General features: G+C 56.0%; 1 protein-coding gene across 8 annotated transcripts in view; it reads left to right on the top strand.

Moving 5' to 3' along the window:
• The first annotated feature begins 1686 nt into the window (after nucleotides 1-1686).
• cep295 (centrosomal protein 295) overlaps nucleotides 1687-22887 on the top strand; it is a 142690-nt gene continuing 121489 nt past the window's right edge. For 5 of the 8 annotated variants that reach the window (XM_072476437.1, XM_072476436.1, XM_072476438.1 and 2 more), the window contains exons 1-3: nucleotides 1688-1838; nucleotides 6706-6824; nucleotides 21154-21354. In XM_072476437.1, coding sequence (XP_072332538.1) covers nucleotides 6717-6824; nucleotides 21154-21354 — 309 coding nt within the window. In that variant the 5' untranslated portion in view covers nucleotides 1688-1838; nucleotides 6706-6716. Of the gene's footprint in view, nucleotides 1839-6705; nucleotides 6825-21153; nucleotides 21355-22887 lie in introns of those variants that run through there. The other 3 variants (XR_011935156.1, XM_072476440.1, XM_072476439.1) reach the window with 3 other exon arrangements.

The raw sequence follows: 22887 nt of genomic DNA, 5'->3' as shown, positions 1-22887 counted from the left end.
ATGGAGATTCTCTCTCTGTGTGTCTGGGAGGTGATGGAGATTCTCTCTCTGTGTGTCTGGGAGGTGATGGGGATTCTCTCTCTGTGTGTCTGGGAGGTGATGGGGATTGTGTGTGTGTGTCTGGGGTTGATGGGGATTGTGTGTGTGTGTCTGGGAGGTGATGGGGATTGTGTGTGTGTGTCTGGGAGGTGATGGGGACTGTCTCTCTGTGTGTCTGGGAGGTGATGGGGATTGTGTGTGTGTGTCTGGGAGGTGATGGGGATTGTGTGTGTCTGTCTGGGAGGTGATGGGGATTGTGTGTGTGTGTCTGGGAGGTGATGGGGACTGTCTCTCTGTGTGTCTGGGAGGTGATGGGGATTGTCTCTCTGTGTGTCTGGGAGGTGATGGGGATTGTCACTCTGTGTGTCTGGGAGGTGATGGGGATTCTGTGTGTGTGTCTGGGAGGTGATGGGGATTGTGTGTGTGTCTGGGAGGTGATGGGGATTCTCTCTCTCTGTGTCTGGGAGGTGATGGGGATTGTGTGTGTGTATCTGGGATGTGATGGGGATTGTGTGTGTGTGTCTGGGAGGTGATGGGGATTGTGTGTGTGTGTCTGGGAGGTGATGGGGATTGTCTGTGTGTGTCTGGGAGGTAATGGGGATTGTGTGTGTGTCTGGGAGGAGATGGGGATTCTCTCTCTGTGTGTCTGGGAGGTGATGGGGATTGTGTGTGTGTGTGTCTGGGAGGTGATGGGGACTGTCTCTCTGTGTGTCTGGGAGGTGATGGGGATTGTGTGTGTGTCTGGGATGTGATGGGGATTGTGTGTGTGTGTCTGGGAGGTGATGGGGATTGTCTGTGTGTGTCTGGGAGGTGATGGGGATTGTCTCTCTGTGTGTCTGGGAGGTGATGGGGATTGTTGTGTGTGTGTCTGGGAGGTGATGGGGATTGTGTGTGTGTCTGGGAGGTGATGGGGATTGTGTGTGTGTCTGGGAGGTGATGGGGATTGTGTGTGTGTGTGTGTCTGGGAGGTGATGGGGATTGTGTGTGTGTGTCTGGGAGGTGATGGGAATTGTGTGTGTGTGTGTCTGGGAGGTGATGGGGATTGTGTGTGAGTGTCTGGGAGGTGATGGGAATTTTGTGTGTGTGTCTGGGAGGTGATGGAGATTCTCTCTCTCTGTGTCTGGGAGGTGATGGGGATTGTGTGTGTGTGTGTCTGGGAGGTGATGGGGATTGTGTGTGTGTCTGGGAGGTGATGGAGATTCTCTCTCTGTGTGTCTGGGAGGTGATGGGGATTGTGTGTGTGTGTGTCTGGGAGGTGATGGGGATTGTGTGTGTGTGTCTGGGAGGTGATGGAGATTCTCTCTCTGTGTGTCTGGGAGGTGATGGAGATTCTCTCTCTGTGTGTCTGGGAGGTGATGGAGATTCTCTCTCTGTGTGTCTGGGAGGTGATGGGGATTGTGTGTGTGTGTCTGGGAGGTGATGGAGATTCTCTGTGTGTCTGGGAGGTGATTGGGATTGTGTGTGTGTGTCTGGGAGGTGATGGGGATTGTGTGTGTGTGTGTCTGGGAGGTGATGGGGATTGTGTGTGTGTGTGTCTGGGAGGTGATCTACATTCAGTCCGTTTCTTCACTCGCGCCTACTCGGCGTTGGTTGGCGCTCAGTTTGAGTGGCGGAAGTGAGGTCACAATGCGCAGTTGGTAGTTGAATGCCGGCATCTCGCTCTGAGCCAACGGTCACCTGGGAGTTCGCGGCCTGCTGGCCGACCGGCTGGGACGGGGCTGCCTGCTAGCCGACCGGGACAGGGCGGGCTACCCGCAAACAGCTTGGCTCGTGTTTTGTTGCTGTGGCACTAGTTTCAGGTGAATGTTTTACATTGATTTGTTTAGATGGATCGAAGAGCAGGAATGTTCCGCAAGCTGATTTCCTCCGTTTAAGTTCATCCTTTTGTACACCGGCTGTTATCTGAAAGTTACACGTGCACAGTAGCTGGTTAGCAGTGAAGTTGTGTTGCTTTTCGATTTAGTTTCAGTCTCAAAATATTTCTGAAGATGGCCTAACAAATGTTTTAAAATGTGGAATTTGAACTGAAATCAAATTGTTGCTAACCATATAAAAGCCACTAAGTGAATTAGTTTGAAGTTAGTTTCCTCCATTAAATTTGATCCAAAATGTCTACCTGGGTTGTCCCAACCCTTATTATTTCGGTAAGCTACATCTGCGCACTCAGAATTCCCCCCAACTTATGTACATTTGGTAGATTTTTGTTGGTCACTTTTGTGCACCGCTGCGTTTCTATGCCATCATAGAACGGTTCAAGTACAGAAGGTCGTTTGGCTAATTTTATCTGTGCCAGATCTTTGTAAGTGCAACGCGGCTAGTCCCACTTCCCTGCCCTTTCTCCATACGTGGCCCTGCAAATCTTCCTCTTGGCCTTTTGACAAACACCATTAAATCTGCTGTCGCCACACTTTCAGACAGTACATTCCAGGCCCGAACCACTTTCTGGGGAACTATGGTGGCTTGAGACATACACTGGAGGCTTCCAGTAGTTAAAGAAGGGGTTTATTGATGAAAGGCAGTTAAGAATACTATACAACAGCTTTTAACACTTGGCCTCCAGGGTCCACACTACCGGAGTCCTGCCCCAGGGCCCTGCGTGAGCCTCCATGCGCTCCCCCGTGATTTGCCCTTAGCTGGTCGCGTGGTCTGTAGAGCCTGCCCCCTTAAAGAGGCCACACTGCCATCGGAACAAAAAGCTTTCTCGTCTTACCTCTGGTTCTTTTGCCATTCATCTTAGAATTGGTGTTCTCTGGTTCTTTATCTTGTCAATGGGAACAGGTTCTCCCCTATCTACTCCAGATCACTCATGATTTCGAACACCTCTATCAAATCACATCTGAACTTTCTCTAAGGGAACAATCTCCGGATCCCCAATCTTCCATGTACCTGAATTCCCTCACCCGTGGAACCATTCTTATAAATCTTTCCTGTACACAATTCAGTGCCTTCACATCTTTCCTGAAGTGTGATGGCCAGAATTGGATACAATACTCCCGTTGACTAGAGCCAATGTTTTTATAAAGGTGCACCATGGCGGTGCAGTGGTTAGCACGGTTGCCTCACGGCACCGAGGTCCCAGGTTTGATCTTGGCTCTGGGTCACTGTCCGTGTGGAGTTTGCACATTCTTCCCGTGTTTGTGTGGGTTTCGCCCCACAACAATGTGCAGCCTAGGTAGATTGGCCACGCTAAATTGCCCCATAAATGGAAAAAAAAATGAATTGGTTACTCTAAATTTATATTTAAAAAAATAAACGTTCATCGTAACCATGGGCTTTTTATTCCATGCATCTAATTATAAAACCCAAGAACCCTTATGCCTGATTAACCACTTTCTCAACATGCCCTGCCACCTTAAATAATTTGTTTACATGCCTGTAGTCCCTCTGATACTGCAGTCTCTTGTTTTTGGATCTCTCCCTGTCCCTTGATCGTGCTCCTAGTCTTGCATGAAGCTTTGCTCACCTGTCATGGATGTCTGCATTGTTTGTTTCTTCTTATACAGACACACTGGACCCAAATGACTCAAAAATGCCAACCTACACACATGCAGCCTTCTACCCGTCTGCACATGCGCAAAAGATCCTAGGTCCATCAGGAGTTCCCAACCTCTGTTCTCGACACCAACATAAGTCTAGATTTTGCAATCGTACAAAATGCGATCTTGACGTTGTTAGCTTACTTCAATGACTAATGTGAAATTGTCCTCAAAATGGTCAAGATAAACTAGAATCCACTGTCCAAGGTTACTTATATACATGGACTTCACATTGCTGACTGTTACTAAAGTGCACCTTTTGGAAGCTTTCAAGTCTGCATCCCTTGAGAGTGAAGATGAGGGTTGTATTGGGGAATAGTAAGGGTGAGAGAGAGAGTGGAATGGATTTATAGGAATTAACAAAACAAAAGTGGAGTTTGAGTGTACTTCAGCAAATCAGCAGCAGCAGAAATGTGATAAACAGTGGGCCAAAGGCTAAATAGTTTGTATTTTGAAATTGCAATTGTAAATGAATGGGAGGCTTTTTTTCATATGGAAAGAGGATATGAGGACAGGGTTGATGCAAGGAAATGATCAGCAATGCCGTATCTATGATTTGACACTAACAACTCCACATGAGAAAATCAAGATGGTGGCTGTGAATATGGCAGTTTACAGGGAGGTAGGATAGGCACTGTTTAAAATGTCAGTAAGTACGGTAAGTGGAGTGGAAGACTTAGCAATGAGTTGCACCTCCAGTCACAGGTCGTTCCTCACCTGTGTTTGCTGCTGTCAGGGTTGCTGGTGAGGAGGTGGTGTAGGTATAGGGAGAAATACTGGGCTCAGGAATAAGGGTCAGGGAGGTGGAAGGAGTGAGATGCTGTGGATGCGTGGTGGGGCGGGTGGGACTAGAGAGCCTGGGGTCGTGGAGGGCAAATGGGGGGGGGGGGGGGGGGGGGGGGGGGGTTGGTGTGGAGTGAGGGATGGTGCTGCCTAGTTGGTTTAGGAGGGACGACATCATAGATGTGTGAATCTGGTTCACATCCAGTCTGGATTCTCTCTTGCAGTGGGTGAGTGAGCATCCTGACCCAGACCACACACTCTGACCCCCAGCGCAAGCTAATGGTAATTTTTATTTATGACCCCTTTTCTGACCAATCAATTTATTCCCTTGTTTGAGGGAAAAAATGGAAAAGTGGGCCACCCAATCCCAAGTAAAAAGATTGGATAAGCCTAGTATATATAAAACATTTTGAATTAGAGCTGGGAGGGATGGAACAAGGCGCGATGCTCAAAGGCAAAAGTGAGGGGTCTTGACGGGAAAATGGTGCAAGATATAGGCAAATAGTGTCATTAAGGGGAAAGGTGTCATCACCTTTCTGTTGAGGCTATGATGTCAATGTAACCATCCATCGTGAGTTCATTTATGGCGCAGTGTCTTACATGTGAAGAGACATTCTGAGAGATGTGTGTCGACAGATGGTGAGAGCTAATCCACTGGCAACAGTGCACAGGGCCAGCAGTGATAGGGATGAGTTGGTCAGGAAGGAGATTGACAAGATGGATTGGGTGGGATGGGTGATTGAGGATCCTGTTCATAATGAGTCAGTGCTGAGTGCCTTGAGCCCCTCGGAGGATGGCTAGTGAGGAACTGAATGAAGCTGTAGGCTTATCTAAGGGGGAAGCCAGCCTGAGATGACAAAAGAGAACAAGATGAAGGTTGAGGTAGGGAATTGGGGGAGTAGAATATCTGGAGGTGGAGTACTGAAAGGAGGCACGATGATGGAGACGCCGCTAAAATGCACATGCTCATAGACTTCATGGTGGGGATGTTGGGAGGGAGCTCAAAGTAAAAAGACCTGCTTACATTACAAATTAGAATACATTTAAACCTGATAGCAAACAAGAAATAGGCGATAAAAGGAAGTGTCCAGAATTATGTGGTGCGATAACATTGACTTGAATAAAGTGGATTTACTGTGAATCACTTCTGAATCATCCCTGACTTGTATCCCAATGTAATGCAAAATACCCTGAATTCATGCAGTTTGTGCACCCACTCGCCATTGGTTTCTTATATCGCAACTGCATCCATGCCACAAACTTCGGCCCAATTCCAAATTTCTCTAGTACTGCCATAAAATAACTCCATTCCACACAATCAAACATCTTCTCCGCATCCAACGTCACCACCACCTTCGTCTCCCTCAACTCTGCCGGAGAAAACACCACATTCCACAACCTCGTCACATTTGAGATTCCCTTTACGAATCCCGTCTGCTCCTCTCTGATCACCCCTTCAACCTTAACGCCAACACTGCTGAGTTATGGGCCTATACGACCCACACTCCACCGCATCTTTGTCCTAACCAGAGGGCTGGTTTAGCTCAGTGGGCCAGACAGCTGGTTTGTGATGCAGAACAAGGCCAGCAGCGTGGGTTCAATTCCCGTACCAGCTGAGAATTCTGAATTCTCCCTCTGTGTACCCGAACAGGCGCCGGAATGTGGCGACTAGGGGCTTTTCACAGTAACTTCATTGCAGTGTTAATGCAAGCCTACTTGTGACAATAAAGGTTATTTATTTATTATTCTATAACAACGGCAAGATGGAAGCCTGCCCTATTGTTTGGAGCAAGACCCCTACCCATCGTGTCCTCAAAACTCCCACCATCAATGGTGCCAACGTGTCCTTAAATAGTTTATAACACTCGACTGGAAACCCATCGGGCCCCGCTGACTTCCCTGCCTGCATCCTCCCAATCGACACCTTCACCTGCTGCTCCCCCACCGGCCCCAATCCGCCATCATCATAACCCCGGGCTAACTCATCCACAAACTACCCCTGAAACTGGGCGTAAAAGTTCAAAAACCAGAAACTCTAGCAGGAGCCACCTAACATGCAACCTCCACCTACGTGTCGCCACCAGCAGTCCCGTAGTGGCCATTTTAGATAATGATTTCAAGTTCTGGATTATGAGTAATTGGGAAATTTGCGCCTGGTTAGGTGCTTTTGAAGGGAAGTGAATGGAGTTGGTTTCCCAAGGTTGTGACTTGGTGTTATTTAACTTTAAAGCAGCTGATTCGCCATTTCGCAAGTGAGTATTACAGCAGCAATCTCCAATTGGAGATAATGACGATAAACCTGCAGTTGATTTTAAGGATTCTTGTTTCTGAATTGTTTTTCCTTCAGACACCGAAAGGATGAAAAGAAAAGTGGTCAAGCTGAGTAGCGTTCGTCTTAGTCCAAATGAAGAAGCACTTTTGATAAAAGAAGAGCATGAGAGGAGACGAAGGTTAAGAATAAAACAGGTATACTCAGCAAGGCATTTCTCATTTGTTCAAAGACATTAGTTTGAAATAATGTATAGAATTCTACAGCATGGCATTTCAATCCAACAAACCAAAATCTATTAGTCTAAATCAAACGCAACACATCCAGCTAGAAGGCAGTTGGCGTATGGGAAAATGACGTACAAGTTCCCCTCCAAGTTGTACACCACCCTGATTTGGAAACAAATTGTTGCTGGGACATAATCCCATAATTAAAGAGTCATACTGCACAGAAAAGGCCTTTTGGCCTGTTGCGTCTGCACCGGTCAAAAACAACCACCTCACCATTCTAATGCCATTTTTCCAGGTCTTGGCCCATAGCCTTGTATGCTCTGGGATTGCAAGTGCGCATCTAAATACTTCTTAAATGTTATGAGAATCTCTGCCTCCACCGCCCTTTCAGGCAGCAAATTCCAAACTCCCACCACCTCTGGGTAAAAAAGGTTTTCCCTCACATCCCCTCAAAATCTCCTGCCCCACGGGCAGCACAGTGGCATATTGGTTAGCACTGCTGTCTCACGGCGCTGAGGACCCCGGTTCGATTCCGGCCCTGGGACGACACTGCCCGTGAGGTGTTTGCACATTTTTCCTGTGTTTACGTGGGTCTCTCCCCCCCCCCCCCCCCCCCCCCCCCCCCAACCCACCCAAAGATGTGCAGGGTAGGTGAATTGGGCATGCTAAATTGCCACTTAATTGGAAAAAAAAAAGAATTGTGTACTCTGAATTTATTTTAAAAGATCTAATTTAAACCTGCCTCTTACCATACATCTATGCCCCCTCCTGCCCCTTACCGTAAATCTCTGCTCCCTAGACTTGACCCCTCCACCGAGAGGGAAAGTTTGATCCAGAATGAAGAAAAGTACAGCACAGGAACAAGCCCTTCGGCCTTCCAAGCTTGTGCCGATCATGATGCCACAACTAAAACCCAAAACTTTCTGCCCTTACTCAGTCCATATCACTTTTTTCTCCCTATTCATGTACCCATCCAGATGCCTCTTAAATGTTGCTAATGTGCCTGCTTCACCGCATCCTCTGGCAGTGCGTTTCAGGTTACCACCACTACACCTCACATCTCCCTTAAGCTTTCCCCCTCTCACCTTGAACCTGTGCTCGCTTGTAATTGACACTTCCATCCTTGGAAAACGCCTCTTGACTATCCACCCTGTCTATGCCTCATAATTTTGTACACCTCTATCAGGTCTCCCTTCAGCCTCTGTCTTTCCAGTGAAAACAATCCTAGTTTATTAAACCTCTCCTTATAGCCATACTAGATGCTTCATTTTGGGTTTAATGACCATAATTCCACAAGATTGTGAATAGTCATGGATTAGGATAAGAGTGGAATTATGGTCACTAAACACAAAATGAAGCATCTATTATGGCTCCCTCCCTGGTTGATTGTCAGCATACTGTATCAAAAAGTTCTCCTGTACCCATCTAACAAATTGCTCTCCATCCGAGCCCTGGCTGTATGGGATTCCCAGTCAATATGGGGGAGGTTAATCACAACTAGCCTGCTTTTTCCACACCTTTTCAGTATCTGACTACACTATTGCGTTTCAGTCTCCTCTGGGCTGTTGGGAGGTCTGTAATGCACTCCCAACATTGATTTCACCCTTCTTATTCCTGAGCTCCACTCATAATGCCTCACTACAAGATCCCTCTAGCGTGTCTTCCCTCAACACAAAGTTGCTCAACATTGGATTTGTGCCTGGTTATGACCTGCAAGATTGTTCATTGCGGGATAAAAGCTTGCAACAATTGTAACTTGCCGTCAAAAATAGTTGATCAGTTGTGATGAGCTTTGGAAAATCTTCAAGAAGTGAATGGTGATGTGTAATTGTTAGCTAGTTCTTTTCTCCCCACGTAATCAGTGCATTAGAGTTTAAAAAGACCTCCGTAGAGGTCCTGCATAGAACTCTAACATTCTTACTTAAGCTTGTAATTATATTTCTAAAAATAGTGACTTAAACAACATTAAATAAATCACATTTTTCCATTAAAACAATGTAAAAGCTGTCGTTGGGTTCTGTAGGACCTTCCTCAGCAGAGACAAAAACGTTAAAATCTGATACCCTTTAAGTTGAAATATTTTATATTGCTAGATAGGTATGTTGATGAGTTTATTTTTAAAATGATTTGATTTAATATAAAATTAATATGATAACTTTCTACTTGTGGTACCTTCCTCTTGCTGCACAGACCTGCTCACTGCACATCATGCTCTCTGACCCTTTTGGTTGTTGTGTATGGTTGTTATGTACCCGTCCTCTTGCCGACCCTCTGGTTCATGGCATCTGTCACTCCATGATTCACTTTTTCATGCCGATTCTTGACTTGAGACCTCTCCGGCTCCCTAATTCACCCTCCCATGTTTATCTTCGGCTCAAGGCCTCCCTTCCCTAACCTACCCTCTCTCCAATTCTTTTTCTCACTGAAGTTCCTGTTCCTTGACTTCCACTTGCATCTTCTGGCTACTGAATTCTCATTGCAGGTTCTGCAGATGAGTGGTGAGAGACAGGATGCGCAACTTAGACTTGCAGGAGGCAAGTGTGTTTGTGATCAGTTGCACCCCCTTTTGATGAGAAAGCTCATTTTCCGACACACCTGGGTTTTAAAACCACTGGGAGTGGGTGGCATCGGAGTAAGCAAGGCTGCTGCCACCTGGTGGAGAGGAGTCATGTTCTGACCACGTTAGTTCCATTTCGTAAATTGTCTCATTATCAGGATCTGTAGAGAACCTCACCCGGCATCCTCAGTAATGAGTTAGTGCTGAATTCCAGAACATGCTGGTTTTCAGGGGTAAATTTGGAATCCCTCAATTCAGTGAATAGGGGATATGATATAATTTCATAGAATTTACAGTGCAGAAGGAGGCCATTCGACCTGGGGTCTGCACTGGCCCTAAGAAAGAGCATCTCACTTAAGCCCAAACCTACAGCCTATCCCAGTAACCCCACCTAACCTTTTTGGACAGAAGGGCAATTTATCATGGCCAATCCATCGAACCTGCACATCTTTGGACTGTGGGAGGAAACCGGAGCACCCGGAGGAAACCCACGCAAACATGAGGAGAACATGCAGACCCCGCACAGACAGTAACCCAAGCTGGGAATCGAACCTGGGACCCTGGAGTTGTGCTAACCACTGTGCTACCATGCTGATCTCTCTCCTCTGGGTTGGGTGGGGTCAAGGCTTGCTAATCCGCTTGGAGGGCGGGAAAAAAATTCCAGTTTTCAGTTAGCCAGATTTGATGTATTCTACTAAAGAAGAACCTTTTGAAAGAGTAAAGCTTATTGCAAACCCATGTGAAGAGAACTTAGTGCCTACAAGTTGAAACTTCTGTTCCTGCCTCTTGCTGCTCATCCCCAGAGCCTGAGCTCACAGTGAGGGTTCAGGGGCAAAATTCTCTGTTATCGGCGCAAAGTCCGCCGATCGGCGCCAAAAACGGCGCAAATCCGACTTTCATCACGCCGCCAAAAACGTCTCATAGTCTCCGGCCCGGAATGGGCTAGCAGCGACGTGACCGGATCCGCTCATGTGCTTCACGCCGTGCGGCGCCATGCACGGCGTGACGGCTCATCAGACGCGCTGCTCTCCCCCCCCCCCCCCCCCCCCCCCCCCCCCCCCCCAGCCGACCGGAACACCCGACTGGATGGCCGCCTGCCGCTCAGCCCCGAGGTTCCAGTCACAGGATGTGGAGGCGCTCCTGGACGCAGTGGAGCAGAGGAGGGAGCCCCTGTATCCCGGACACGGCCGCAGAGTTGCCCCACACCACAGCCAGCATCTGGAGGGAGGTGGCAGAGGCCGTCACCGCTGTGGCCCTGACACCACGGACAGGCACCCAGTGCCACAAGAAGGTGACCGACCTCGTCAGAGCAGCCAGGGTGAGCCTCCACCTCCCTGCCCGATATCCATATTCCCCCGTCTATCGCCCTCCCCCGTCTATCGCCCTCCCCCGTCTATCGCCCTCCCCCGTCTATCGCCCTCCCCCGTCTATCGCCCTCCCCGTCTATCGCCCTCCCCCGTCTATCGGCCCTCCCCCGTCTATCGCCCTCCCCCGTCTATCGCCCTCCCCCGTCTATCGCCCTCCCCCGTCTATCGCCCTCCCCGTCTATCGCCCTCCCCCGTCTATCGCCCTCCCCCGTCTATCGCCCTCCCCCGTCTATCGCCCTCCCCCGTCTATCGCCCTCCCCCGTCTATCGCCCTCCCCCCGTCTATCGCCCTCCCCCGTCTATCGCCCTCCCCCGTCTATCGCCCTCCCCCGTCTATCGCCCTCCCCCGTCTATCGCCCTCCCCCGTCTATCGCCCTCCCCCGTCTATCGCCCTCCCCCGTCTATCGCCCTCCCCCGTCTATCGCCCTCCCCCGTCTATCGCCCTCCCCCGTCTATCGCCCTCCCCCGTCTATCGCCCTCCCCCGTCTATCGCCCTCCCCCGTCTATCGCCCTCCCCGTCTATCGCCCTCCCCGTCTATCGCCCTCCCCCGTCTATCGCCCTCCCCCGTCTATCGCCTCCCCGTCTATCGCCCTCCCCGTCTATCGCCCTCCCCCGTCTATCGCCCTCCCCCGTCTATCGCCCTCCCCCGTCTATCGCCCTCCCCCGTCTATCGCCCTCCCCCGTCTATCGCCCTCCCCCGTCTATCGCCCTCCCCCGTCTATCGCCCTCCCCCGTCTATCGCCCTCCCCCGTCTATCGCCCTCCCCCGTCTATCGCCCTCCCCCGTCTATCGCCCTCCCCCGTCTATCGCCCTCCCCCGTCTATCGCCCTCCCCCGTCTATCGCCCTCCCCCGTCTATCGCCCTCCCCCGTCTATCGCCCTCCCCCGTCTATCGCCCTCCCCCGTCTATCGCCCTCCCCCGTCTATCGCCCTCCCCCGTCTATCGCCCTCCCCCGTCTATCGCCCTCCCCCGTCTATCGCCCTCCCCCGTCTATCGCCCTCCCCGTCTCGCGCCCGTCTATCGCCCTCCCCCGTCTATCGCCCTCCCCCGTCTATCGCCCTCCCCCGTCTATCGCCCTCCCCCGTCTATCGCCCTCCCCCGTCTATCGCCCTCCCCCGTCTATCGCCCTCCCCCGTCTATCGCCCTCCCCCGTCTATCGCCCTCCCCCGTCTATCGCCCTCCCCCGTCTATCGCCCTCCCCCGTCTATCGCCCTCCCCCGTCTATCGCCCTCCCCCGTCTATCGCCCTCCCCCGTCTATCGCCCTCCCCCGTCTATCGCCCTCCCCCGTCTATCGCCCTCCCCCGTCTATCGCCCTCCCCCGTCTATCGCCCTCCCCCGTCTATCGCCCTCCCCCGTCTATCGCCCTCCCCCGTCTATCGCCCTCCCCCGTCTATCGCCCTCCCCCGTCTATCGCCCTCCCCCGTCTATCGCCCTCCCCCGTCTATCGCCCTCCCCCGTCTATCGCCCTCCCCCGTCTATCGCCCTCCCCCGTCTATCGCCCTCCCCCGTCTATCGCCCTCCCCCGTCTATCGCCCTCCCCCGTCTATCGCCCTCCCCCGTCTATCGCCCTCCCCCGTCTATCGCCCTCCCCCGTCTATCGCCCTCCCCCGTCTATCGCCCTCCCCCGTCTATCGCCCTCCCCCGTCTATCGCCCTCCCCCGTCTATCGCCCTCCCCCGTCTATCGCCCTCCCCCGTCTATCGCCCTCCCCCGTCTATCGCCCTCCCCCGTCTATCGCCCTCCCCCGTCTATCGCCCTCCCCCGTCTATCGCCCTCCCCCGTCTATCGCCCTCCCCCGTCTATCGCCCTCCCCCGTCTATCGCCCTCCCCCGTCTATCGCCCTCCCCCGTCTATCGCCCTCCCCCGTCTATCGCCCTCCCCCGTCTATCGCCCTCCCCCGTCTATCGCCCTCCCCGTCTATCGCCCTCCCCCGTCTATCGCCCTCCCCCGTCTATCGCCCTCCCCCGTCTATCGCCCTCCCCCGTCTATCGCCCTCCCCCGTCTATCGCCCTCCCCCGTCTATCGCCCTCCCCGTCTATCGCCTCCCCCGTCTATCGCCCTCCCCCGTCTATCGCCCTCCCCCGTCTATCGCCCTCCCCCGTCTATCGCCCTCCCCCGTCTATCGCCCTCCCCCGTCTATCGCCCTCCCCCGTCTATCGCCCTCCCCGTCTATCGCCCTCCCCCGTCTATCGCCCTCCCCCGTCTATCGCCCTCCCCCGTCTATCGCCCTCCCCCGTCTATCGCCCTCCCCCGTCTATCGCCCTCCCCCGTCTATCGCCCTCCCCCGTCTATCGCCCTCCCCCGTCTATCGCCCTCCCCCGTCTATCGCCCTCCCCCGTCTATCGCCCTCCCCCGTCTATCGCCCTCCCCCGTCTATCGCCCTCCCCCCGTCTATCGCCCTCCCCCGTCTATCGCCCTCCCCCGTCTATCGCCCTCCCCCCGTCTATCGCCCTCCCCCCGTCTATCGCCCTCCCCCCGTCTATCGCCCTCCCCCCGTCTTATCGCCCTCCCCCCGTCTTATCGCCCTCCCCCCGTCTTATCGCCCTCCCCCCGTCTTATCGCCCTCCCCCCGTCTTATCGCCCTCCCCCCGTCTTATCGCCCTCCCCCCGTCTTATCGCCCTCCCCCCGTCTTATCGCCCTCCCCCCGTCTTATCGCCCTCCCCCCGTCTTATCGCCCTCCCCCCGTCTTATCGCCCTCCCCCCGTCTTATCGCCCTCCCCCCGTCTTATCGCCCTCCCCCCGTCTTATCGCCCTCCCCCCGTCTTATCGCCCTCCCCCGCCGTCTTATCGCCCTCCCCCCGTCTTATCGCCCTCCCCCCGTCTTATCGCCCTCCCCCCGTCTTATCGCCCTCCCCCCGTCTTATCGCCCTCCCCCCGTCTTATCGCCCTCCCCCCGTCTTATCGCCCTCCCCCCGTCTTATCGCCCTCCCCCCGTCTTATCGCCCTCCCCCCGTCTTATCGCCCTCCCCCCGTCTTATCGCCCTCCCCCCGTCTTATCGCCCTCCCCCCGTCTTATCGCCCTCCCCCCGTCTTATCGCCCTCCCCCGTCTTATCGCCCTCCCCCCGTCTTATCGCCCTCCCCCCGTCTTATCGCCCTCCCCCCGTCTTATCGCCCTCCCCCGTCTTATCGCCCTCCCCCCGTCTTATCGCCCTCCCCCCGTCTTATCGCCCTCCCCCGTCTATCGCCCTCCCCCCGTCTTATCGCCCTCCCCCCGTCTTATCGCCCTCCCCCCGTCTTATCGCCCTCCCCCCGTCTTATCGCCCTCCCCCCGTCTTATCGCCTCCCCCGTCCTCCCCCGTCTATCGCCCTCCCCCCGTCTTATCGCCCTCCCCCCGTCTTATCGCCCTCCCCCGTCTTATCGCCCTCCCCCCGTCTTATCGCCCTCCCCCCGTCTTATCGCCCTCCCCCCGTCTTATCGCCCTCCCCCCGTCTTATCGCCCTCCCCCCGTCTTATCGCCCTCCCCCCGTCTTATCGCCCTCCCCCCGTCTTATCGCCCTCCCCCCGTCTTATCGCCCTCCCCCCGTCTTATCGCCCTCCCCCCGTCTTATCGCCCTCCCCCGTCTTATCGCCCTCCCCCCGTCTTATCGCCCTCCCCCCGTCTTATCGCCCTCCCCCCGTCTTATCGCCCTCCCCCCGTCTTATCGCCCTCCCCCCGTCTTATCGCCCTCCCCCCGTCTTATCGCCCTCCCCCCGTCTTATCGCCCTCCCCCCGTCTTATCGCCCTCCCCCCGTCTTATCGCCCTCCCCCCGTCTTATCGCCCTCCCCCCGTCTTATCGCCCTCCCCCCGTCTTATCGCCCTCCCCCCGTCTTATCGCCCTCCCCCGTCTTATCGCCCTCCCCCCGTCTTATCGCCCTCCCCCCGTCTTATCGCCCTCCCCCCGTCTTATCGCCCTCCCCCCGTCTTATCGCCCTCCCCCCGTCTTATCGCCCTCCCCCGTCTTATCGCCCTCCCCCCGTCTTATCGCCCTCCCCCCGTCTTATCGCCCTCCCCCCGTCTTATCGCCCTCCCCCCGTCTTATCGCCCTCCCCCCGTCTTATCGCCCTCCCCCGTCTTATCGCCCTCCCCCCGTCTTATCGCCCTCCCCCCGTCTTATCGCCCTCCCCCCGTCTTATCGCCCTCCCCCCGTCTTATCGCCCTCCCCCCGTCTTATCGCCCTCCCCCCGTCTTATCGCCCCTCTCCCCCCCCGTCTTATCGCCCTCCCCCCGTCTTATCGCCCTCCCCCGTCTTATCGCCCTCCCCCGTCTTATCGCCCTCCCCCCGTCTTATCGCCCTCCCCCGTCTTATCGCCCTCCCCCGTCTTATCGCCCTCCCCCCGTCTTATCGCCCTCCCCCCGTCTTATCGCCCTCCCCCGTCTTATCGCCCTCCCCCCGTCTTATCGCCCTCCCCCCGTCTTATCGCCCTCCCCCCGTCTTATCGCCCTCCCCCCCGTCTTATCGCCCCTCCCCCCGTCTTATCGCCCTCCCGGCCCCGTCTTATCGCCCTCCCCCCGTCTTATCGCCCTCCCCCCGTCTTATCGCCCTCCCCCCGTCTTATCGCCCTCCCCCCCGTCTTATCGCCCTCCCCCGTCTTATCGCCCTCCCCCGTCTTATCGCCTCCCCCCCGTCTTATCGCCCTCCCCCCGTCTTATCGCCCCTCCCCCCGTCTTATCGCCCTCCCCCCGTCTTATCGCCCTCCCCCCGTCTTATCGCCCTCCCCCCGTCTTATCGCCCTCCCCCCGTCTTATCGCCCTCCCCCCGTCTTATCGCCCTCCCCCCGTCTTATCGCCCTCCCCCCGTCTTATCGCCCTCCCCCCGTCTTATCGCCCTCCCCCGTCTTATCGCCCTCCCCCCGTCTTATCGCCCTCCCCCCGTCTTATCGCCCTCCCCCCGTCTTATCGCCCTCCCCCCGTCTTATCGCCTCCCCCGTCTTATCGCCCTCCCCCCGTCTTATCGCCCTCCCCCCGTCTTATCGCCCTCCCCCCGTCTTATCGCCCTCCCCCCGTCTTATCGCCCTCCCCCCGTCTTATCGCCCTCCCCCCGTCTTATCGCCCTCCCCCGTCTTATCGCCCTCCCCCCGTCTTATCGCCCTCCCCCCGTCTTATCGCCCTCCCCCCGTCTTATCGCCCTCCCCCCGTCTTATCGCCCTCCCCCCGTCTTATCGCCCTCCCCCCGTCTTATCGCCCTCCCCCCGTCTTATCGCCCTCCCCCCGTCTTATCGCCCTCCCCCCGTCTTATCGCCCTCCCCCCGTCTTATCGCCCTCCCCCCGTCTTATCGCCCTCCCCCCGTCTTATCGCCCTCCCCCGTCTTATCGCCCTCCCCCCGTCTTATCGCCCTCCCCCCCGTCTTATCGCCCTCCCCCCGTCTTATCGCCCTCCCCCGTCTTATCGCCCTCCCCCCCGTCTTATCGCCCTCCCCCCGTCTTATCGCCCTCCCCCGTCTTATCGCCCTCCCCCCGTCTTATCGCCCTCCCCCCGTCTTATCGCCCTCCCCCCGTCTTATCGCCCTCTCCCCCCGTCTTATCGCCCTCCCCCCGTCTTATCGCCCTCCCCCCGTCTTATCGCCCTCCCCCCGTCTTATCGCCCTCCCCCCGTCTTATCGCCCTCCCCCCGTCTTATCGCCCTCCCCCCGTCTTATCGCCCTCCCCCCGTCTTATCGCCCTCCCCCCGTCTTATCGCCCTCCCCCCGTCTTATCGCCCTCCCCCCGTCTTATCGCCCTCCCCCCGTCTTATCGCCCTCCCCCCGTCTTATCGCCCTCCCCCCGTCTTATCGCCCTCCCCCCCGTCTTATCGCCCTCCCCCCGTCTTATCGCCCTCCCCCCGTCTTATCGCCCTCCCCCCGTCTTATCGCCCTCCCCCCGTCTTATCGCCCTCCCCCCGTCTTATCGCCCTCCCCCCGTCTTATCGCCCTCCCCCCGTCTTATCGCCCTCCCCCCGTCTTATCGCCCTCCCCCCGTCTTATCGCCCTCCCCCCGTCTTATCGCCCTCCCCCCGTCTTATCGCCCTCCCCCCGTCTTATCGCCCTCCCCCCGTCTTATCGCTCCCCTCTCGCCCCCCGTCTTATCGCCCTCCCCCCCGTCTTATCGCCCTCCCCCCGTCTTATCGCCCTCCCCCCGTCTTATCGCCCTCCCCCCGTCTTATCGCCCTCCCCCCGTCTTATCGCCCTCCCCCCGTCTTATCGCCCTCCCCCCGTCTTATCGCCCTCCCCCCGTCTTATCGCCCTCCCCCCGTCTTATCGCCCTCCCCCCGTCTTATCGCCCTCCCCCGTCTTATCGCCCTCCCCCCGTCTTATCGCCCTCCCCCCGTCTTATCGCCCTCCCCCCGTCTTATCGCCCTCCCCCCGTCTTATCGCCCTCCCCCCGTCTTATCGCCCTCCCCCCGTCTTATCGCCCTCCCCCCGTCTTATCGCCCTCCCCCGTCTTATCGCCCTCCCCCCGTCTTATCGCCCTCCCCCCGTCTTATCGCCCTCCCCCCGTCTTATCGCCCTCCCCCCGTCTTATCGCCCTCCCCCCGTCTTATCGCCCTCCCCCCGTCTTATCGCCCTCCCCCCGTCTTATCGCCCTCCCCCGTCTTATCGCCCTCCCCCCGTCTTATCGCCCTCCCCCCGTCTTATCGCCCTCCCCCCGTCTTATCGCCCTCCCCCCGTCTTATCGCCCTCCCCCCGTCTTATCGCCCTCCCCCCCGTCTTATCGCCCTCCCCCCCCGTCTTATCGCCCTCCCCCCCCGTCTTATCGCCCTCCCCCCCCCGTCTTATCGCCCTCCCCCCCCCGTCTTATCGCCCTCCCCCCCCCGTCTTATCGCCCTCCCCCCCCCGTCTTATCGCCCTCCCCCCCCCGTCTTATCGCCCTCCCCCCCCCGTCTTATCGCCCTCCCCCCCCGTCTTATCGCCCTCCCCCCCCGTCTTATCGCCCTCCCCCCCCGTCTTATCGCCCTCCCCCCCCCGTCTTATCGCCCTCCCCCCCCGTCTTATCGCCCTCCCCCCCCGTCTTATCGCCCTCCCCCCCCGTCTTATCGCCCTCCCCCCCCCGTCTTATCGCCCTCCCCCCCCGTCTTATCGCCCTCCCCCCCCGTCTTATCGCCCTCCCCCCCCGTCTTATCGCCCTCCCCCCCCGTCTTATCGCCCTCCCCCCCCCGTCTTATCGCCCTCCCCCCCCGTCTTATCGCCCTCCCCCCCCGTCTTATCGCCCTCCCCCCCCGTCTTATCGCCCTCCCCCCCCCGTCTTATCGCCCTCCCCCCCCGTCTTATCGCCCTCCCCCCCCGTCTTATCGCCCTCCCCCCCCGTCTTCCCCCCCCCCCCCGTCTTCCCCCCCACCCGTCTCCCCCCCCCCCCCCGTCTCCCCTCCCCCCGTCTCCCCCCCACCCTCCCCCTCCCCCCGTCTCCCCCTCCCCCCTACCCCCCGTCTCCCCCCACCACCCTCCCCTCCCCCCGTCTCCTCCCCCCACCCTCCCCCTCCCCCCGTCTCCCCCCCCGTCTCCTCCCACCCCCCCCGTCTCCTCCCACCCCCCCCGTCTCCTCCCACCCCCCCCGTCTCCCCCCCCACCCCCCCCGTCTCCCCCCCACCCCCTCCCCCCTCCCCGTCTCCCCCCGTCGTCTCCCCCCCCGTCTCCCCCCCCGTCTCCCCCCGCGTCTCCCCCCCCCCCCGCGTCTCCCCCCCCTCCCCGTCTCCCCCCCTCCCCCCCCCCGTCTCTCCCCCTCCCCCCCCCGTCTCCCCCCCGTCTCCTCCCCCCCCCCCCCGTCTCCCCACCCCCCGTCCCCCCACCCCCCCCCGTCTCCCTCCCCCCCCCCGTCTCCCCACCCCCCCCCACCCTCCTCCCCCCCCTCCCCCCCCCCCCCCCCCCCGTCTCTCCCCCCCCCCCCCCCCCGGCACTCAACCCCCCTCCCGGCCGCCCCCCGGAGCCCAGCCCACTCTAACCCCCCCCCCCCCCCCCCCCACCGCCCCGCACACACAACCCTAGCCACACCTCTCCCCCACACATTCAGACTGCGGCCACGCCATCGCCTGTCCAGCGGCCAACCCCCCAGGCCGTCACCCCCTCCCACGCTGGTCGGCGTAAACCTTGAGCACAGGTTGACGCCGATTAAAAGGAGGTTTGATTTACGCCGACGTGACCCGTCATCACGCCGACGGGACTTCGGCCCATCCGGACGGGAGAATATCGGCAGGCCCAAAATCGATGGCCTTGCGCCCACCCGTGCCATTCTCCGAGGTCTACGGCGCCATTAACGCCCCGCCGACTTTTCTCCCTTCGGAGACTTCGGCGGGTGGCGGGGGCGGAATTCACGGTGGCCAACGGCCATTCTCCGACCCGCTGGGGGGTCGGAGAATCTCGCCCCAGGAGAGGGAAGTGGCGAGTGGGTGAGGCTGTGAACCCGGAGGGTCAGCAGCTAGAGTGAGTCAGGGAAAAGCAACTCCAAAATGGCCTGATCCAATCACATAGCCTTGTCAGACCAGCGGAAAACATCATCTCGATGTAGATGTAGGGTTCTTGAAAGTCAGTTAAAGTGAAACAATGTTTGGAAGCACTTCCGGTGACGGCGGGAGGAAGGCAGCCGCACACTGGAGGGCTCCCGCTCGGGAATAGAAATGTTGGGATTTTAACGCCCGCTCCCAGGGGCAACGGAGGCTGAAAAAGCTGTAAGAAGGCACAGGGAGGAGAAATGTCCAAGCTTGGGAAAGGGGGTTAATGAACGTCTGCCGATGAGTAGGAAAGTCAGCGCAGGAACTGTAAGGAAAGTGGAGGCTGGAGCACCAGGGGAGGCCGCATCGCTCACAGCAGAAGAAATGACCAAAGTGATGGTTGTGGAACTTGGAAAAACCGTTCACAAAGCACATGGAAGCGATGAAGAAGGAGGTGGAGGCGGTATTGAAAGTGCTGGTGGAGGAGTTGATTGCCCCGATGAGGGCAGAGGTATCAAGCACAGAGGCGGAGGTGCGGGAGCAAGATGAGACACTGAAGGAAGTGGAAGAAGTATCGCAGCACAGTGATCACTCGCCTCGATGGGGAAGGAGTTGCGAAAGGTGACGGAGACCAACAAGGGTCTGCAAGCCAAAATGGAAGACCTGGAAAACAGATCCAGGCGGCAGAATCTGAGGATCGTGGGTCTGCCCGAAGGGGTGGAAGGCCGGGGACCGACGGAGTATTTTGCCACGATGTTGGCGGAGGTATTGGGGATCGGGCTCATCGGTTGTGGAGGCCAAAGGCGAGTGAGCCGCCAAGAGTAGTAACTGTGTGTTTCCGTAGGTACAGCGTTAAGGAGAAGGTCATGTGCTGGGCAAAGCAGAAGCGGCTGGTGCAGTGGGCTTGAGCTGGTATACGCATATACTAGGACTTTACAGTGGAGCTGGCGAGGAGGCGGGCTGCCTTCTGCCGGATGAAGAAGGCACTGTACATCAGCAAGGTGCAGTGCGGCATAGTATATCCAGCTAAGTTGAGGATGACCTACAAATCCAAGCACTTTTATTTTGGGGCGGTGGAGGAGTTTGCGAAGGCAGAAGGACTGGCAGAATTGAGAAATGGGACTGAGAGCAGGTCATGTACCGATGTAGCCTCATGTAACTTTATTTTTTCACTGCGTGTTGGTGTATGTACTAAATGAGTCGACGATGTATATTTGGACAAGGGAATAATTGGGACTTTTATTTGCAATGATGGTTCTTTGGGGCTTGGGTGTGTATGCGGGGGTTGTGTACTAAAGGGGATTTCTTGGTTTTCCTGGGACCGGTCAAGGGGGAAGGAGACCCAGACGGGGGCCTCCACGCTGTCCTGTTTAAGCTGGTCAGTGAAACGGGAGTGAGGTGGGAGGGGCTGCGGCCATCGGAGCCTGGTAGAACAGGTTTCGGTGAGTCTAGCCGGAGTGAAAAGTTGGGGGAAGGAACCAAGGTTGGGGGGAGGAGTTTACAAGAGGAAGTGGAGGGGAGGAGTCTGGGAGGGGGGGGGGTGTCTGCCATTCACGGTACTCTTTCGGGGATTGGATGGCATTGAATATTAGGGGGGGGGTGGGGTTGGGCTATATGTGTCAACGATGACCAGGGGCGATTCCTTTTTCTTTTTCCTCCTTGGGAGGTTTAGTTTTATTTGATGCTTGTATTGTCAGGTGGGCCGTTATTTGGGGGGTGGTGGGAGGATGGGATTGTTGTTGGTAGGGGGATTGACATTGTATTCGTTACCATGGTGGGATGTAAATTCTGAAGAAAATGGGAGAATAAAAATATTCTTCAGAAAAAAAAGTGAAACCATGTTAGACGAGGTAACCTTAACCGAGGAATTGTTGTATATCACTTTCATAATTTTCTGTAAATTAGAATAATGTGAAATCTAGGCTATAGATATTAAAAATTGCACAAAAAGGATCAGAGAATTAATTTTAATCCCTTGGTTATGTTACAGGTTCGAGAACAGGAGCGTTCCATTGCTGTGCAGATCCGAGAAGAAGTTAAACATCGTCGTAAGCAACAACTTGAGCAACTGGCGAATGATTTGAATGCCGAATGGCAGATGGCACAAGTGGAGAAAGAAAAGAGTCTAGAAAAGCTCTACCTCTGTAGTTTATGGGAAGTGGGTCAGGGGCATAGACAAGCTAAAGAAAATGTGAGTTAAATTATATCTTTTTCTTCCACCGTTTCAGTTAGGAAATGTGATGTAAGTAGTCTGATCACATTGGTCAGGCAGCCCTTTAAATTTCTCCACCATCTATCTGAATGACTGGTGAATCTGAAAGTGTGTAAGCATATTGCAATTCAAAATGTACTGTTAAACTGGGGCAATGCAGTTCAACTGTAGACGATTATCCATGGGCTCTTCCACAAAAAAGGTGTGGGGCTGGGCGGTCGGTCCAGCAGAGCGGCAGGCAGATGAACCTTCCCGTGGCCGCTGCAGCCTCTCTGACTGCACATCAAACAACGCCTGGGGTTTTCCTCTTCCAGATCGGGGAGGGGTCATGCCTGGTCGTCGGGGTCCTAGGCCACCGGCCCAACCCCCGGAAGGCTGCTGCCCCAGGTGAAGAACCCGGGTTACCCAATCAAGGGCGCTGCACTCCGGTGAGGGGCCGCCCTGAGCTGAGGACTTTCATCTCTTGCAAGTCCTGTACGCCCTGCTCTGCTTTCTCACAACAGGGTGACTTTCTTTGAGGTCCAGCTGTGGCTCGGCAAGCAACTTTGTTCGCCGTGTCATTTATGCCGCAGACCAATCTATCCTGCAATATTTCAGAGAGGGTGCACAATATTCGCAGAATTCTGCAGGCTTCCTGAGACGCATCAAGAATTCCACTCTGGACTCCTCAAGGATCCTCTTGGCACATTAAAGCGGTTGTGCTGGATGAGGACCAGCGTTACCAGATCTGTGAATGACTTTGAATCCAGGGAAGCGGGGTATGTCAGGCTCTTGCTCACGAAAACTGGGCGCTCCACAGGCTGTCAAGAGGTCCACAGTCGGGCACTCCTCCCCAACCATGGCGTTGGCCTGGGGAAAACAAATTTGCTGTACTGTCATCAAATGTGTCCAACTTCCCGAAGTGTGCCATCGTAATAGAGGACGAACCACCCTCCAGAGGTCTGTAGAGAAGTGGCCTGGTACAGCGTAAACAGTGCCATCTGCAGCTCCATCAATCCTTGTCGCCAGTATTGAATTCACAAAAGCCAGTCACATGGGAAGTGTTTCTATTTGGAATTGTCTATGCCAAAGATGAATTCTTGGACATAATGTCAAAAACTGGCTGTTTATTAAAACAAATACACAGCAAAACACCAAGTGTACAGAAGATGCTTCGCTGCAAAACATATGCTTATTTCACTTGGTTGAGCACAACTCTCCAACTAACTCTTCATCTCTCAAAGTTACCAAGATTAAGTATAGTTTCCGCCATCAATTTCACAGTATTATATTAGGTATAATTTTAACATAGAAAGACTTAAAGGCTCTACAGTATGATTTCATGATATAACATGAAGTAAGCATCTATTTACCATTACCTAAAAATACATATGACTGCATCCATGAGAAGATTAGAACTATCCATAACTATTTTAGATGTCAGTAGTTAAAGCTTGATAGTTTTGGGTTGACTCTAGACATTGCCAGTCAGCTACATTTCCAGGTATTTTAACTGCAAAATTAATAAAATAT

This window comes from Scyliorhinus torazame, chromosome 15 (genome assembly GCF_047496885.1).
Source record: "Scyliorhinus torazame isolate Kashiwa2021f chromosome 15, sScyTor2.1, whole genome shotgun sequence".
Classification (NCBI taxonomy): Eukaryota; Metazoa; Chordata; class Chondrichthyes; order Carcharhiniformes; family Scyliorhinidae; genus Scyliorhinus; species Scyliorhinus torazame.
This window is presented reverse-complemented; position numbering and strand designations above follow the sequence as displayed.